The following is an 18,260-nucleotide window of genomic DNA, read 5'->3' on the forward strand; positions in this document are numbered from 1 at the left end:
AAAACCAAAAGGGATATAGATGTTATAACATTAAAAGAAACAAATTATATGTTTCTCGAAATGTCATTTTTCTTGAAAATGAAATTGGTTTTAGCAAAGAAAAAGACCAAGAGAGTTGTGATTATTCGTTTCTTTTTTACTTTGTCAATGAACATGAAAGATGTGAAAACATTCATGATGTGCATGAGAGTGAAAATGAAGACACTCATGATGCAAATGAGAATGTGAATGAGGGTCTTAATAATATAGATCTATCTCATAATAACATACAAACCTATGCTCGACGTATCGAAGATCATCCACTATGTGCTTTAGAAAGATATTTCCAAAATCAGGAGGTAGATTCTTCTAGTCTTAGAAAATCCATAAGAATTTCAAAAGCCCCTAGTATATTTGTATCCTATGATTCCTTTGAACCAAGGTATAGATCATGCCTAATGTCCATACACTCATATTCAGAACTAATATCTTACCATGTGGCTAAACATTATCAAGAATGGATTAAGGCAATGAATGATGAATTAGAAGCTTTGGAAAAAGAAAAAACTTGAAAAATCTAAATATTACCTAAAGGAAGGAAAACTATAGGATGTAAATAGGTCTACACGATAAAAACCAAATGGGATGAGACATTAGAAAGATACAAAGCTAGGTTAGTAGTTAGGGGATACAATCAAGAATATGAAATAGACTACGTTGAGATGTTTCCTCCAGTTGCTCGAATGACCACTGTTAGAACTCTCATTTCTATAGCATCAATTAAAAAATGACCTATATTTCAAATAGACGTAAAAAACATTTTTTTAAATGGTAATCTGGACGAGGAGGTTTACATGGATCCTCTACCAGGCTTGAATTTAGCACATAGAAAAACTCTTTGGTTATGAAAAACCTTGTATGACTTAAAACAAGCTCTCAAAGCTTGGTATGATAGGTTTAGTAATGTGATGACACAACTTCATTTTAAATCTTGTTTTACTGACACTATGTTATTTGTTAAGTCTTCCAATGCAGGGATAGTGATATTATTGTTTTATGTAGATATGATAATCACAGGAGGTAACAAGCAGAGAGTTAATCATATCAAAGTTGTAAAGCCAACTTTGATATGATAGATGTTAGTTTTTTACGATATTTTCTTCGAATAGAAGTATAGTCTTCTCACCTCGTGGTTATTTTTTGTCACAGACTAAGTATGCAACAGAGATCATTGAACGATTAAAACTCTCAGATGAAAAACGGGTTGACACTCTCGAAGTCATAAATGCAAAAATAAAGAAAGATGATGGAGAACCTCTGCAAGATCCAACTCCATAAAGACAAATGATTGAAGCTTTGTCTAATCTTTCTATTACTCGTCCTGATATCTCTCATGCTATTTACTTTGTTAGTTAATTTCAGCATGCTCCCACTACAGTACATATAAGTGTTGTAATGAGAATTATTAGATATATTAAGTATTCAATCAATTATGGATTGTTTTTGTCATCCTCTTCCTCCCTAGAAGTCATTGCATATTCTGATTTTGATTGGGGAGGGGATGCGAATGTTCTACGCTCAACCATTGGTTTATGCATTTTTGTAGGTGATTATCTAATTTCATGTTGATGCAAGAAGCAGCAGAAGGTGTCTCTATCTTCCACTGAAACTGATTATCGTGCCATGACAACATCTGAGTTAGTATGACTGCGGCAACTATTGAAAGATTTGAGAATCCACATCGCAGAACCCACCAAATTATGCTGTGACAAAAAGAGTACTATATACATTGCAAGCAATTATACATTCCATGAGAGGACAAAACATATTGAAATGGATTGCCACTATGTTCATAAAGAATTTCTAAGGAAGACCATCACATTGCCTTATGTTCTATCAGAGTATCAACTACTCCCGTCACCTAGATTTCATTTCCTACTTGGCAAACTCTCGGTTGTTCCACCATAAGTTTTAAAAGGGGTAATATATATATATATATATATATATATATATATATATATATATATATAAACTGAAATACCCCTAATGGGTATTTCGATCTTTTCCTGTAATAAGTGTCAGCCCATTAGGGGCTGACCTTTTATTTTTTACCTTTTTACATTTTTTATTGTTTGTTGTTTTATCATTCTTTTTAGAATGATGGGACAGCTCCACATAGCTGTTGGAGCTGCCCTCAACGGTCACAAATGTGACCGTTGGGAGCAGCCCAATAGTCATATGGAGCTGCCCCCTTTAGCTCCCATGTGTATTATAAATAGGCCTTTTTGGCCCTTATATTTCTTGCTCTTTAAGAGTGATTCTATGCAATAACAATGATTATTTGACCCTTGTGTGGGTGGTTGGACTATTCAATCAATTATTCTACTTGATTGAAGTGTGTTCTTGGATGTTTATTGGATTGGATCCATTTTATTACAATATTTTCTTCCTTTTTCTTTTCTCCTCTCGTTTTCTCTCTTTTTTCTTCACCCTTGTAAGACTGGATGGCAATGATAAAGTCACCATGATGCCTGTAAAACTAAATGATACCAATTATGTGATCTGGGCTTCAATTATGAAGCATCACATTTGGAGAAAGGGGTTGTGGGGATTAGTAAATGGTTTTGATTCAGAACCAAAATTAATTCTCGCAAAGATTGAAAATGAGAAAGAGGTGCCTCTCATGGAAGGAGAGAAAAATAAGGCATTAGCCACCTATGAGAAAAAGTGGAAAGAATGGAGGATGGTATTGAGATTGTGTATTGTTTCCATTCGAATATGGGTCTGGGACCCGATCCATACATGTATATGTTATTATTGGGTCTAGGTTGTTTTATCATATTTGGGTAGACCCGATGCACGTTGTATCTTGGATATATATATATATATATATATATATATATATATATATATATATATATATATATTGAGATTATAGGGCACGACTCTCAAGTTGAGAATCGTATCATCAGTGGGTGCCCCTTACACAACTATTCTTCTCCCTCTTCTGCATTGACATATTCGTGTGATTTCTCACATGGTATCAGAGTACGGTTCCGTCTGATCTTTGTCCAAGGGCGTGAAGTTGATCCCATAAGGCGTGTCTTGAGAGATCAATCTTCAAATTCCAGGTTATCGTGATTCTATCCCTTATCTTTCATTGTGGGTCTTATTCTAATCAGCTTTTTCTCTTCAAGGCCCCATTTGTCGATTCTCGGATTCAGATTTTATCTCACCTTTCAGATCGGATTTCGGCTTCAGATCTGTCTTTCTATCTCTCCTATTTCTGGCATCGTTTCCTTCAGATTCATATCCTGATTTTAAACATTTTTTATCATCCTTTCCAGATCTGATCAGTTCATCAGATCTGCCTCTGTCGGTTCTTCAAGATCTGACCAGTTTATCAGATCTGTGTCTCCTTCTCAGCACGAGATCTGATTGTTTATGTCAGAATCAAAACAAAAATATATATACACCTTTCTTTATTCTAAATATGTTTTTGGTGTCTTCTCAGTTACGTCAGTTTTAAATTCCTTTCTTCAATTATTATTATTTTTTACTAGATCTGTGTTGTCACTTTTGGAGTCGGTGGCAAGTCTGATCATATTCTGTGCAGATCAAAACCATTGCCTGTGCAGTCCTTCAACCCCATGAGAGGGGCCATTGCTTGACGTCTCTCACTTAACGTCTGAGCAGCACCATTGCTGGACGTCTCTGAGTAGCGAGTCTGATTTCTTAAAAAAAAAGGACAAATAGAAAAAGAGGACAGATAGACTGCTGCGTCAGACTTCTCCTATTAATTCTTGGACTGCTTTGCTAATTTATTACTTGCCTCCTTCAAATTCTTTTACACCTTTATTTATGGACTCTCCTTCTCTCCCATTGAGCTTCCTTGGCCAACTTATCTCTGAAAAACTCAATAATTCGAATTACCTAACCTGGAAGAGGCAAATTTTACCCTTCATTAGGAGTTTGGATCTCTCTGGAAACCTTGATGGGACAGTTCATGTCCTGCTAGAATTTGTTATACAGGAAGAGCTAGATGATAAATGGGAGGTTTCCAGCAAGTTGGTTCGGAATCCAGATTTTGTGGCGTGGAGGAGAAAAGATCAAGCAGTTTTGGCCTACATTACCTCTACTCTGTCTCGGGAGGTATTGGTGGCCATTCCAGATGAGTGTTCATCTATGGAGCTCTGGCAAAAATTGGCACAAACGTACTCTCAGATCTCAGAGGCCAGAATTTTGCATTTGAAAAGAGAATTTCAACTTTTGAAAAAGGACTCTCCATCTGTCATAGAGTGTATGAATAAAGTCAAGACTATTACAGATTAGTTAGCTATGGTGGGTTGCGAGATTTTTGATCGAGATAAAGTTCAGCAGACACTAAATGGACTTGGCTATGATTATCACATGATAGTCACATCTTTCTTGTGTATACCTTCATTGCCTAGTTTTGAAGATCTACGTGCAAAGTTGCTACAGTATGAAGTCTCCATTAGAGGTGAGGAGATGACCTTGAATTTGAACAACCATGATGTACTAGTCACAAGGATGATGTCGGGAAGGAGACATGGAGGTTTCCGAGGAGGACGTGGGCAGGGAAGAATTGGTCAAGGGGGTCATGGACTACTGCCCACCCCTAACATGCCGCCTAATGCTTTCTCAGGGAACCAGAACTCAAGGAATGTACCAACCTGTTTTCAATGCAACAAAAGGGGGCATATTAAGGCGAGTTGTTGGTTTAATCCATAGAATAAAGGCAAATTTAATGGTGCTGGGTCTTCTACTAGAGGAAAGTCAAGGGAAGGATATAAGGATGATGAAAAGGACAATGTAAAGAATCTCCTAATATCTGCACTTTCAGGACTGAGCTTCAAACAAAGTGAGCAGGGGACTTGATATATTGACTTCGGGGCTGCTGCACATGTGATAGGTGATGTTGGTAAGATTTCGAAACCTGTTCCTTATCGTGTTAAATACAACATTAAAATTGGAGATGGTACCCTCCACCCTATCTCTTATGTTGGAAATGTTTTTTTTCCATTACCTAATTCTTTCTTACATTTATCTGACGTTTATCATTCTTTCAGTATTGTCAAAAATATTGTTTCTGTTTCTAAATTTATTGACGATACTAATTCTTCTGTCGAATTTACTCCTTCTGTATGTGTCAGATTTAAGGCACAAAAGACTTGGCCATCCTTATATATCCAAAATCCAACACTTTCCAAGTTTAGTAAAATTTTGTAATTATGAAAATTTTGCTTGTGAAGAGTGTATTCTTGGTAAAATGAAGAGATTGTCATTTCATGATAGAACTTTTGTTTCATCTAGACCACTTGAGTTACATTCGGATGTTTGGGGTCCCACACCAGTCATATTAAAAGGCAGATACACATATATTGTAATTTTTGTCGATGACTTCTCTAGGCATACTTGGATTTACTTCCTTAAACATAAATGAGAGGTCTTTTTGCATTTTCAAACATTTCATAAAATGGCTAAAAATAAATTTCAAAATGATATTTTCATTTTTTGTACCGATTTAAGGGAAAAAAATTTATCAAAAGAATTTAAAAATTATGTCAATTTACATGGCATCACACATCAAAGATTTTGCCTTCACACGCCCCAACAAAATGGTTTGGCCAAACGCAAACACTGATAAATTATGGAAACCACTAGGACTTTATTGATAACAAACCAAATGCCAAAAGAATTTTGGGCTGAAACAACCCTAACTGCCACGTATCTCATTAATCGAATGCCATATTCTTTGAAAAATATAACTCCAATTGAAAAGCTTGTCAAATTACTTCCTGATTACTCCAGATTAAGAGTTTTTGGATGCAAATGTTTTGTCCTTACCAACAAAAATAATAGACTCTCTCTCTCTCTCTGCTATTCCTTGTGACTTCTTAGGTTATGCAGATAATAAAAAAGGCTATATGTGTTTTGTTGTTGTTGTTGTAAGAAATGCATCCTTATTGAAAAAAAATATTGTTTTTTTATTTTGAAAAGACCAAGTAACCGAATATTCTTTTTTGATAGATTTAACTTCAAAATCTGCTGAATGTGACTATGAATGTGACCTTGACGATGGTTAAGGTATTATTGATACTGAACATAATGTTATTAATAAAGAGCAAACCAGAGTTACCAGTCGAGGAAGCGGGAGCGGGAAGCGATACGGGAAGCGGGAGCGGGAAGCGAGGCACTTTCAAAAATTTAGGAAGCGGGGAAGCGTGGGACCACTTAGAAGAAAATTCCGAACCGTCTCGGAAACGACCTAGGAAGCGAACCGGAAGCGACCTAGGAAGCGAACCGGAAGCGAGGGGAAGCGAAAAAATGGAAAAAATGGGGAAGCGAGGGGGAAGCGTGGGAGAAGCGTGGGGGAAGCGCGCTTCCCATTTATGGGAAGCGCGTTTCCTATAAAAGGGGGACGCGCTTCCCATAAAAGGGAAGCGCGCTTCCCAAAAAAGGGGGACGCTTCCCCTCACGCTTCGGAAGCGCGACGTTTTGCGCTTCCGAAGCACGCTTCGGGGAAGCGCGCTTCCCCTTTTGCCTAGGCGCTTCCGGTAACTCTGGAGCAAACCCATAGGGACACCAGTTGTTTGCAATACTCAAGACGTAGAGAATCCAATCTTCTATATGCATTGAAAAAATATTTAGAAGCACAAACCAGAATGTCATCCAAAGTCTCTAAACCTCCCGGTAAATTTGTGTCCTACGAATCCTTTTCACCTACATATAAGGCATTTATTGCATTGATACACTCGTATATAGATCTTTTGTCTTATACTCAACCCAAAGATCATATAGAATGGGTAGAAACCATGAGGGCAAAATTAGAAGCCTTAGAAAGGGCTAACACTTGGACTATTCAAGATATTCCACAAGGAAAGAAACCTATAAGTTGTAGGCTATGTCACATGGGTGCGGGTGTGGGTGCGGGGATGCGGCACTTCCAAAAAACTTGGGTGCGGGGGTGCGGCAAAAATATAAAAAATTATATATATATATATATATATATATATATATATATATATAAAGTCCAAAAGTTGGACATAAATGACCCTGGGTGCGGGTGCGGCACCTAGTTGGAGAATCCCTGTGACATATAGGGCAAACAAATTGTTCTTGGCAATTTTTTTTTAAGTCCGAAAAATTGGACCAAAATGACTCTGGGTGCGTTGACCGCACCCAGAGTAGGGTTGACCACACTCGGTGCCGCACCCGCACCTGTGTCGCGTCGACGCAGGTGCGGTACCCTGCTAGCTGAATCCCTGTGACATAGGTTGTAGGCGAGTTTATAAGATTAAAACCAAGAGTGATGGTACTCTTAAAAGATATATAAGCCAGATTAGTGGCCAAGGGGTATTTCCAAGAGTATGGCATAAACTACGAAAAAACTTTGGTCCAGTTGCCAGGATGACCACAGTTAGGACCCTGATAGTCGTAGCCTCTATTAGAAAGTGCCCTATATTTCAAATGGATGTCAAAATTGTTTTTTTTATGAAAACCTAGTTTAAGACGTATATATGGAAGCGCCACCTGGTATAAGTATTCCTAAGGGTAAGACTCTTCGTTTAGAAAAAACTCTTTATGATCTTAAATAGACACTAAAAGCTTGGTTTAGAACTTGCCTAAGTGGCACTGTTTTGTTTGTTAAGATTTCTGATGCAGGGATTCTTCTTCTTCTTGTTTATGTGGATAACATAGTCATCACCAGAGTTGACGAAAAGGGAGTTGAAAACATTAAAAAGCTTCTTAAAAATCATTTTGAAATGATTGATTTAGGGTTATTGAGATATTTTTTAGGAATTGAAGTTGCTTATTCCCCTCGAGGTTATTTATTATCTCAATCTAAGTTTTTTTTTCATATTGTTTTCAGGTTCGGAATTACAAATGATAAGAAAGTGAATACTCCAGAAGTTATCAACACCAAAATGAGAATCGATGATGAAAAACTTCTTGATAATCCCACTCCTTATAGACAACTTATTGGGGCACTTTCCTATCTCTCCATTACTAAACCTGATATAGTACACAACTAGTCAATTTCAACATGCTCATACTTTTGTTCACATGGGAGCAGTTTTGCGTATTGTTAGATACATTAAGTCTTCTCTTTCATGAGGCCTCTTCTTATCTGCTTCATCTTCATTAGATTTAATTGCTTGTACTGATACTGATTGGGAAGGTGAATCACTCAACCACTGGTTTTTGTGTTTTCTTGGGTGAATCCTTGATTTCGTGGTGGTGCAAGAAGCAACATAAGGTCTCTCTTTCGTTAACCGAAACTGATTATCGAGCCATGACTACCACAACAATGGAGGTAGTCTGACTCAGAAAACTGATGGCTGACATGGGAGTTGAAGTGACAAAAGCCTCACGCATGTGCTGTGACAACAAGAGTGCGATCTACATTGTCAGGAACCGAACATTTCATGAAGGCACCAAATATATTGAAATAGATTGTCACTATGTCAAAGATAGTATCTAAATGTAACCATTGATCTGCCTTATGTTACATCAGAATACCAATTAACATATTTCTTTACCAAACCTCTCGCTGCTGCTAGATATCATTTCCTCTTAAACAAACTTTCGCTCATTGTACCCTAAGTTTGAGGGGAGTGTTAAAAAGTGTATATATATATTAATTATATATAATATAATATATTTTAATATATAATAATTTATATTTATTTATTTTTTCTTTTTTTTCTCTTTATTTTTGTATTTTTAGGTTTGTCTAGTTCATATTGAACTAGACTCAAAACTAGTCAAGAATTGGCTAGTTTTGAAATAGATGTTGGAGCTAGTCCAACGACTATAACTAGAGCTGTTGGACTAGCTCCAACTACTCCCTAGAGCCCTCTAAAAGCTCCTCTCTCTCTCTCTCATTGTGTATAAATAGGTGTGACTCCCCTCTCCTTATAACAATGCTTCTTCAGCATTTTATGTAAATGAAATAAAATTTATTATTTTTCCTTCTTGAGTTCTCTCATTTATACCCTTTTATGGGTTATGATTAAAGTGTCTTTAATAGATACTTATTACAAGCATTTGTGCTTTCGTGGAAGATCCTCATTTTCTTACAAGTCCAAACAAAAAGGAGGAGATTTTCTCTAAACTTGCTTTTGTCTCATCTCTATCGCCAGACCTTTCTATTTAGGTTCAAGATGGCCAATTCATCCCATAATGTGGACAAGAGACCATAATAGTCTCTAACGCTTCTATCTCCTTGCTTCGTAGTTCGCACCTCTTCTTGGAGATAATATAATTGAGTCATATCCTTTTGAATGAATATGCTCATGAGAAATACCCATGCATTGCATGCTTTCTTGAACTTAATGTTATTGGTGGCGATTTTGAACTTCATGGTATTCATGAACCATAAGAGAATTTGTGCATTTGTTGCCTCTCATTCCTCCATCTTGTCTTGATATTCTTGTTAAAATATAGTATGCGTATACTATCAGAGGCCACAGACGTTTTGGGCGGGGAGGACGTTGTATCTTGCCTACACCTAATATTTCAGGTGTTTTTAATACAGGGAATCAGAGGAGAGTGCCCACTTGTTTCTTATGTAACAAAAGAGGACATGTGAAAGCTGATTGTTGGTTTAATCTACAGAATAGAGGAAAAATAAACAAAATTGAAAATAAGTCAGCTACTACTGTGGACACGAAAGCGCCATCTACAGATGTGCAACAACTTTTGTTATCATCATTGTCACAGATGACGATCAAGCAAAATGAACAAGGCGAATGGTATGTTGATTCCGGTGCCGCCACGCATGTTACGGGTAATGCGGGTAAGTTATCTCACTTATTGCCTTATTTTGAAAAAGGTAGTATAGTTACGGGAGATGGAACTTATCACCATTAGTCATACTGGCAATGCACATATCCCTATGTCAAAGTCCTCACTTCACTTGTCCAATGTCCTTCTTGCTCCTAATATTAAAAAGAACATTGTTTCTGTAGCTAAACTTGTTGACGATATGAATTCTTCTGTCGAATTTACTCCCTCTTCTGTTTATGTTAAGGATCTACGAACGAAGGAGACGTTCGCTAAGGGGGAGCGACAAGGAAACATGTACGTCTTCAAGGAGATTCCTTCAGTTTCTTCGTCTTCAGTCCCAGTCCTCCAGTTGAAGTCGTCCAAGCATTCTTCAGTGTCTTTGCCTTCAGAGTCTTTGTTTTTTCCTTCATTGGCAGTTTTTAATTCATCTCATTGTAATAAGCCAGAAACCTCACTATACATAGTCGTTATGTGAACAAGCATTGTACATATTCAAGTATTAGTAGCCTTTTTATAGTTGTGTCATTAATATATTTCCTGCATAGTTTCAATATACACATATATCCCTGTTTTACATTTATGGATTTGTTAGAGAGGGAATTAAAACTTTTAAAACAAGCTAGCATATATGATTGGCCATTTTAGGAACCTTAGGTAGTAGCAGACTGAACTCATGGTGACCAAATCCTCTAATTCAAGTCATGAATTAGTCAAAGTGCTTGTATAGATATCAAATTCAATTATTCAAGCAAACCTCTATAGGTCTTTGCAGTTGTTTTTATATTCTTACAGACGTTTGGAGACTGTGTTTACTCAAAAACATGGTTTCAGACAAATTATATATTGTTTTTCTTTTAAAATCAAAAGTTAACAAAACCCGGTCCGAGTCACCAAGTTGACCCGCCGAGTCACGAGTCAATAAAGAACGAGTCGAGTTCCGAGTCACGGGTTTTAAAACCTTGGTGTATGTTATGTACATATTGATTCATCTCTGCAAAATAAGTTTCAGGACAAGGCCGTTAAGTGCAGATTTGTTGGGTATACGGATGAATACAAAGGCTATCAATGCTATGACCCTACTACAAAACGTATTAGGACTTCCAGAAATGTTGTTTTTGATGAACAAAATTTTCAGGTCAATGACTCTGAAGAGTTGCCATCTCGAGAAATAGAGGTATATGATCCATGGATGAGCGCATATCTTTTTGCTAATACAGGAGAAACATGTCAGGCGGATTGTCCTTCCTTTGGCTTGAGTAGGGAGTTGAATGACTCACAGATACATGTTTGAGCCAACCCCAGTAGAACGCTTCTCTGGGCAAATATACACTAGACGAGACAAAAATATAGAGACGAGGAATATGGAAAGCATCGTCAATGATCCGACTCAAAGGCCGTCACACATTAGGCATCCTATTCAACGATGGGTGAGTTATGAGACCTTTTCCCTTGATTTCCAGTTGTTTATGTCTCAGCTCACAAAACAGGATGAACCCACTTGTTTTAATCAAGCTCTTCAATCTCGTCATTGGACTGAAGCTATGAATGAAGAAATGGAAGCACTTCATGAGTGTCAAACTTCGGAAATAGTACCTCGGTCAGAAGGAAAGAATGTAGTTGACTCAAAATGGGTTTATAAAACAAAGTATAAGCCCGAAGGAATTATTGACCGATATAAGGCGCGACTTGTTGCTCGGGGATTCACACAATATGGTGAAGACTACGATGAAACTTTTAGTCCGGTAATCAAAATGGGTACAATTCGTGTCATCATATCCCTAGCAGTTGACCGAGGATGGAGACTTAGCCGGATGGATGTTAAAAATGCATTCTTGCATGAAACTTTAAAGGAGGAAGTGTATATGGAGCAACCTCTTGGTTATGCTGAGAAGGATCCTATTGCCTGGGTGTGCAAACTAAGGAAATCTCTGTATGGGTTGAAACAGACATCCTGTTCTTGGTTTGAAAGTTTCTTTATGCAAATTCAAAGCTATGGCTTTAGAAGATGCTCTCTGGATCATTCACTCTTTATTTGCCAAAAGGCAGACATTGTTATACTTCTTCTTATATATGTTGATGACATTGTGATCACTGGGAGTTCAGATAATCATGTGCAAGACGTGAAGCAGTTTTTAATGAAAACTTTCAAGATGAAAGATTTAGGGGAGTTGAGGTACTTTCTTGGTGTGAAAGTCGACAGACAACAAGACACATTGACACTCATGCAACAAAAATACACTCTTGATCTTCTAGAAAGAGTTGGGATGACGAATTGCAAACCAGTCTGCACTCTTAGTGTATTACATCAAAGGTTGAGCTCTAAAGATGGTCATCTTTGTGTCAACCCTACAACGTATAGAAGCCTCGTGGGAATGTTACAGTACTTGACCTTTACCAGACCTGATATAGTTTATGTTGTCAATCAGGTATCCCAGTTTATGCATGCTCCAACGGAAGGTCATATGGAAGCTGTGAAGCGCATTCTACGCTATTTAAAAAGAACTATAGGAGACAGACTTGTTTATCGCAAGAACGATAACCTGCATAGAGGGCATGAACGCATCACTTATACAGACGCAAATTGGGGATCCAGATGAGAGACGATCTGTCTCTGGATATTGTGTATATATTAGACACAATTTAGTGTCCTGGAGCAGCAGAAAACAAAAGGCAGTGGCACGATCGAGTACAGAGGCTGAATACAGGTCGATGGCTGCAGGCACGACAGAAGCTACATGGATTAGGCACTTATTGAGTGATCTTGGGGAGACAATTATTCGATCATTTCTTCTATGTGACAATCAAAGCGCAATAAACATTGCATGTAATCCTATCCAGCATAGCAGAACGAAGCACATTGAGATTGATCAACATTTTATACGGCAGAAAGTCGAGATGAAGGAGATAGAACTATGTCATGTTCGAACAGAAGATCAAGTGGCAGACTTGTTTACCAAGGGGTTAACAGGACGTCAATTTTGGCTATTGAAGAGCAAGTTGTACATGCTCCAAAATCACGTACAACTTGAGGGAGGGTGTTAAAATATAGTATGCGTATGGATATGGATCCAAATCCATACGCACATTAAATAAAACACGTGCACATATTGTTTCATTAATGGCATTCTTGTAATACTTCTGTAACATTGTCTTATTGTATACTTGCTGTTTTTTATAAGGCTTAGGGCTTGGAGGTCGAGCCATCGTGTGCCGCCCCAACAATTGTGCATCTCTCTCTCTCTCCCTTTTCTTGTTTCCTGTGAAAGTTGAACCACACACACGAAATCTCATAATTCTTTCAAGGCATTTTCCTTTTCTTTATCGTGAGGGATTTTACTTGATCTCCTTCTTTTCGTGTAAGCTTCAATTAGGGTTCGGTAGTGGTTCCACTAATGTATCCCCATAATTTCTTCCCTTTGATGTGGTTTTCTATATTGGTTTCCCATATCAAATTGTTAGATTCATTAAGTTTGAAGGAGATGATGGAAGATTCTCTTTCGGCCATGATCACTAACTGTGTAGGAGGAATGGCTTGAATATGATGACCACCAACAAGAGAGCTCTTGCAAGCCAACGAGCAATACAATCCTCAAGCTTCAAGAGCCTGTGGCTCAGATACCATGAAATGAAATAACAAAGAATAGAAACACATGAGTACACTAGGCAATATCCCAAGAATACAAGCCACTATGGGTAACACAAAGGCCACTATGGGAAATACAAAAGCCACTATGGGAAATACAAAGCACTAAGGCTCAAAAGAGGAGAACAAAATAATAAAAAATAAATATTTTATTTATCAAATTCTCACAAGTAGTGTACATTTACAATGGGGATTCATCCCCTTTTATAAGCACTCTTAAAGCTAGAGCTCCCAACGGCTAGTCCAACCAACTAGGTGTTGGACACTCCCAATCAACAACCATAAAGTACACAAAAAGAAAAAAAGAAAAAAAAAACAGAAAAATAATATATACAATATTATATATAATATATGTAGAAGTTTAGATGAGATGCACAGGAACCTAGGGAGAGAGAGAGAGACGGCTATGAAATAAGATAACTCGTTAAGTTTGATTAGGGTTAATCTCTATGTTAAATAGAGAGAGGCCAAAGAAAGAAATTACACACAAGTCCCTCATTAAACTTAAATATCAAATAACCTCTAGTCTAGGAAAACTTAAACTTAAAAACCTCTTAATCTCAACAATATATATACTAGTTAAATAGTATGATACATACTAACTAGTATATATGTAACATATACATTTTAACAGTTGCTTTCGATGCAAATCTTTCTTATTTCTATGGACCAATGACAGTCATCTGTTTGAATAAAAATATTTTATTTTACTAAGTTCTGTGCATCAAGTCTTGAAGAAAGGACAATTTTCATGTCATCTGCTTGAATAAAAGCATCTTGAAGAATGGACAGCTTTCCTATTAACTTTAATTAAAAAGTATTTATACACATTCTAAGTGTAGCAATTGTAACAAACTAAAATTTCATGCCAATAGGAACTTAAGTGCTTATTAGATTCTGGAAGACTCTGTTTTCCGAGTTCCAACTCTTGCATTTCGGTTGTTTTGTCATAATGCCTCCACTAACTTCTTTGAACAAGATTTCTCTTATAATTGGATGTGATGTTTAACTGGATTTGGTTTTTCAGAAAAAGTTTCCTTTGTCATACTTTTTTGGTTGTTGGGTATGTCTGCAATGCACCTTTTCATTGTTTCTTTGTAACCAGGTATTAAGGGAAAAGAAGCAGACTGATAAACCAGTGAGAGAAAGCTTTGTTTGTGGTGCATGTGGTCAGGTGCGTAAGTTATATGCTGGGATTATTTGTTTCTCACATAGGATCTACGTTCTGTATAATTTAAATGTTGGGTGGAACAGCTGGGACATATGCGAACCAACAAGAATTGCCCCAAGTATGGAGAAGAACCAGAAAAATATGTTGAAAATGCAGAACATGAAAAAGTTTCAGTGAATCCCTCTCTTCTTGAAGCATCAGCTCATCTTCAGCTTAAGCCTACAACCAAGAAGTTACTGCCAAAATCCTTGAATAAGGGACTGCTAGAAACAGAAAATGCTGAAAGGCCAGGGGCAAATGTGCAAGGGAAAATCCTTCCACTGAAGTTCAAATGCAGTGGTACTGATAAATTGAACGAGAAGAATGCGCCTGAGACAAGGATTCTTGAAAATCAAAACCTGGCTACTTCAGATTCTGCAAGTAAAAGTGTTCCTAAGATCAGTAAGATTAAACTGTCCAGCAAAATAAAATCAGACGACATCCAAACTGAACCTTTCAGTACTGTTGTTCCTATTCAGGTCACTGAGACAGATAAGGGCCAACGCCCAAAGAAAATTATCATTAAACAACCTAAAGTTGTGACGAGAATTGAAAAAGTGGAGCCAGAGATGGCCAATGAAGTGAAGGATGAAACCCCAAAATTGGAAAGAAGAGCTAAAATATCGAGCTTTGACAAACAATGGAGGAAAGAAAATAAGCGACTGGCAGAAGCATCAGTAAGCAGGAAAGTTATTGAAGAGAGATCATGGGAAAAGCAGGAAAGGCAGAGAAAAGAGGAACTGGAAAGAGAGGAAGCGAGACAGAGGATGATGTTTGAAGAAGCTAAAAGAAAGATGCATGAACAACACGAGAGAACAGTTGCTGAAATTAAGAGGAGGAGTGAAGCTAGAGGTAAGGATGGTGCTGACAAGAAGAAAGCCAAGATGAAGAAGAAAAAGTTGCCCCAGCTAGGTGAGGTGCATCTAGATGAACCAAGGCTAAACAGAAAAGACAGAAGGATACCAGAAAGGGATCGGGCGGCCAAGCGGCGACCTGTATCTGATCTGGGACGCCTCGGATCAGATCATAACCAGCAGACAAAACGCCGAAGGGGTGGAGAGGTAATTTTCCTTTTCTTATTGTTTCATTCATTTAACCATGCCTTTAAATTTCCAGAAGTGAATTATTTAAAGGAAAATGAGCAATGCTTCACCTTGGTTTGGAATCTGTAGAGTATGATCTCTAACTTAAGTGCATAGCATTTGCAAACACTTGAATTGTGAGATGTATGATTCTTTATAAAGCTAATGGAATATTTTGTGAATTATGATACATTTATGTGCCTAACCTTTCAGAATAACTCAACAATGTGTTTCTTTAACTTTAAATGCTGAATGTGCAAAGCACCAGCAGTTGCTGAATGTAGTTGTGGAATGTTTTGAGTTTCTGGGTATCTTGACTAATGTATTCTAGGGTCAAATCTCATGCTTGCGATAATGGGGAAAAAAGCCATGCTTATTACTGGTGATGCCCCTTCATTCTGGTTTACAACTTTGGGTTTCCTGAGAGCACCTCTTCTGAAACTATTTCTGCCAATGGGACAATTATGGTAGCTGAATTGGTTGATAATTTTCTTTCTCAGCTGAGGGATCTCTGGCTTGATCCTTCCAGGGGCTATCCCCACGTTTTGACTTAGAACTGTCTGTGCCCATGGTATGTTACAGAAAATCATAATGATGCATTGGCTCCTTTTCACTTTCATCCACTTTGGGCTAATGATAGGCCACCATGTATTTCTGTTTACATTCCATTTTTGTAGCTTGTTCTTCACTTGCAAGAGGTCATACATATTCATTTTGCCGACAAATTGATATTGCAACTGATTCTGTAAATCACTGAAAAAACAACTGACTGATCCTTGGGTCATGCACATATGACACTCTGGGATGGTGGCTATTGCACTAGTGTTTGTGGATGTGACTTTGAAAGTTTGAGTTCATTTGGAGTCTGTCTTCCAACTATATGATTTTTCTTGTCTTTTTTGTTGGCAGTACCCGCTTCAAATCATAACAATTTGTTTTTGATCTCTCTCTCTTCATCCTAATCGTCAATGTAGTGGTGATAATGACTGCTAGTGAGTTTGCACATAAGTTTATCTTTCATGCCCTTGCTAGTTCCCTATGTTGCCCAGTGATCACACTAATGAGTTCTTTTTACAGGTGGTCTTATCAAACATTCTTGAGAGCATAGTGGAGAGCCTTAAGGAACAGTATGAAGTCTCATACCTCTTCCTCAAGCCTGTATCAAAGAAAGAAGCCCCCGACTATCTTGACATCATCACTAACCCAATGGACCTCTCTACCATTAGAGAGAAGGTCAGAAGAATGGAATACAATTCCAGCGAAGAATTTAGACATGATGTTTGGCAGATTGTATACAATGCCCACAAGTATAATGACGGTCGCAATCCAGGAATTCCTCCCCTTGCTGATCAACTGTTGGAAATTTGTGATGGTTTATTGGATCAAAATATGTATGCTTTGGCAGATGCTGAAGCTGGTATAGAATATAGAGATATTTGATGTATAATGTAAATAAAATTTGATTTTCTTTGAAAAAAATAAAAGCAGAATATTGTTCTTTCTTCTCAGAAAGTTTATGAACTTTGTTGAAAGTTTTTTATGCCAAGAATTTCCATATATTTTCTTGGCATTCAATTTTTGGCCAGGGAAAACCACCAGATGATCGAATACAAAACACCAACCACCAACCAAAGGTCTCATATACGGTCTGCAGGGTTCCAGTATCAATTGGACTTGGACCTGGATTAGGGGCTTATAAACCGGGCTTGGTCTGACCAAAGGTCAGATTAAGTTGCACAGAGTTTATTAGGGATGAAAACATGCTGGATTCAGGTTCGGTCTAGATTAACCCAACACTGGATTTAAATTTTAAATTAGTTCAGTTTCAGATCCATGTCTGACTCGGTTCTCATGTTAGAGTTTTGGATCTGATTATGAATTGGGTTCCTTTGTATTGGATCAACTATAAATAGGCGAACTCATTACTTTGATGTGGAAAAGTTAAAATGGGTAATGTTTGATGCAGTTTGATCTCATATGTGAATAGAGTCAACCATTTTTATTTTTTGAAAAATGACCGAAAAAATTGACCCGTTCGTCGAAATGCCTATTTTTGCTATTCTTCCTATGTTCAAAAGCGCAAATACCCAACTTCACTATGACTTTTTTAATACTCACATGTATAGAATTGTCCAAGTTCATGCAATATAGCGCTTCGTTCCTTGGGTAATGCAAACTCTCAAAAGGAGATTCACATGTTTTTTTTTTGTGCACATCACAAAAGTTGCATAAAATTTATGTGCGTCGTGTAAATCTCAAACTTTGAAACATCGAACATATGACATGAAGTTTGTGCATAATTTTATGCAAACCTTGTTTTGCTCTCAAACTTTGAAACATCATTTATATGTCATGAAGTTCGCACATATGTCACAAAGTTCATGCATGATTTTATATAAACCTCATTTTACTCTCAAACTTTGGAACATCGCACATATGTCATGTAGTTCGTATAGAATTATGTGCAAACTTCGTGAGTATAAAAACCGAAACACTGCAACCTTAAATCTATTTGTATAATTTTTTAGGGTTA

At 37.3% G+C, this 18,260-nt stretch overlaps 1 protein-coding gene across 1 annotated transcript in view; it reads left to right on the forward strand.

The window, feature by feature from the left end:
* HAF01 (HAC13 protein (HAC13)) overlaps positions 1-17,239 on the forward strand; it is a 166,497-nt gene extending 149,258 nt beyond the window's left edge. The window contains exons 20-22 of the mRNA XM_090019611.1: positions 14,541-14,609; positions 14,690-15,706; positions 16,805-17,239. Coding sequence (XP_089875737.1) covers positions 14,541-14,609; positions 14,690-15,706; positions 16,805-17,167 — 1,449 coding nt within the window. The 3' untranslated portion in view covers positions 17,168-17,239. The remainder of the gene's footprint in view (positions 1-14,540; positions 14,610-14,689; positions 15,707-16,804) is intronic.
* The last annotated feature ends 1,021 nt before the right edge of the window (positions 17,240-18,260 follow it).

Source organism: Nuphar pumila, chromosome 10, assembly GCF_984573655.1.
Source record: "Nuphar pumila chromosome 10, dmNupPumi1.hap1.1, whole genome shotgun sequence".
NCBI classification, from domain to species: domain Eukaryota; kingdom Viridiplantae; phylum Streptophyta; class Magnoliopsida; order Nymphaeales; family Nymphaeaceae; genus Nuphar; species Nuphar pumila.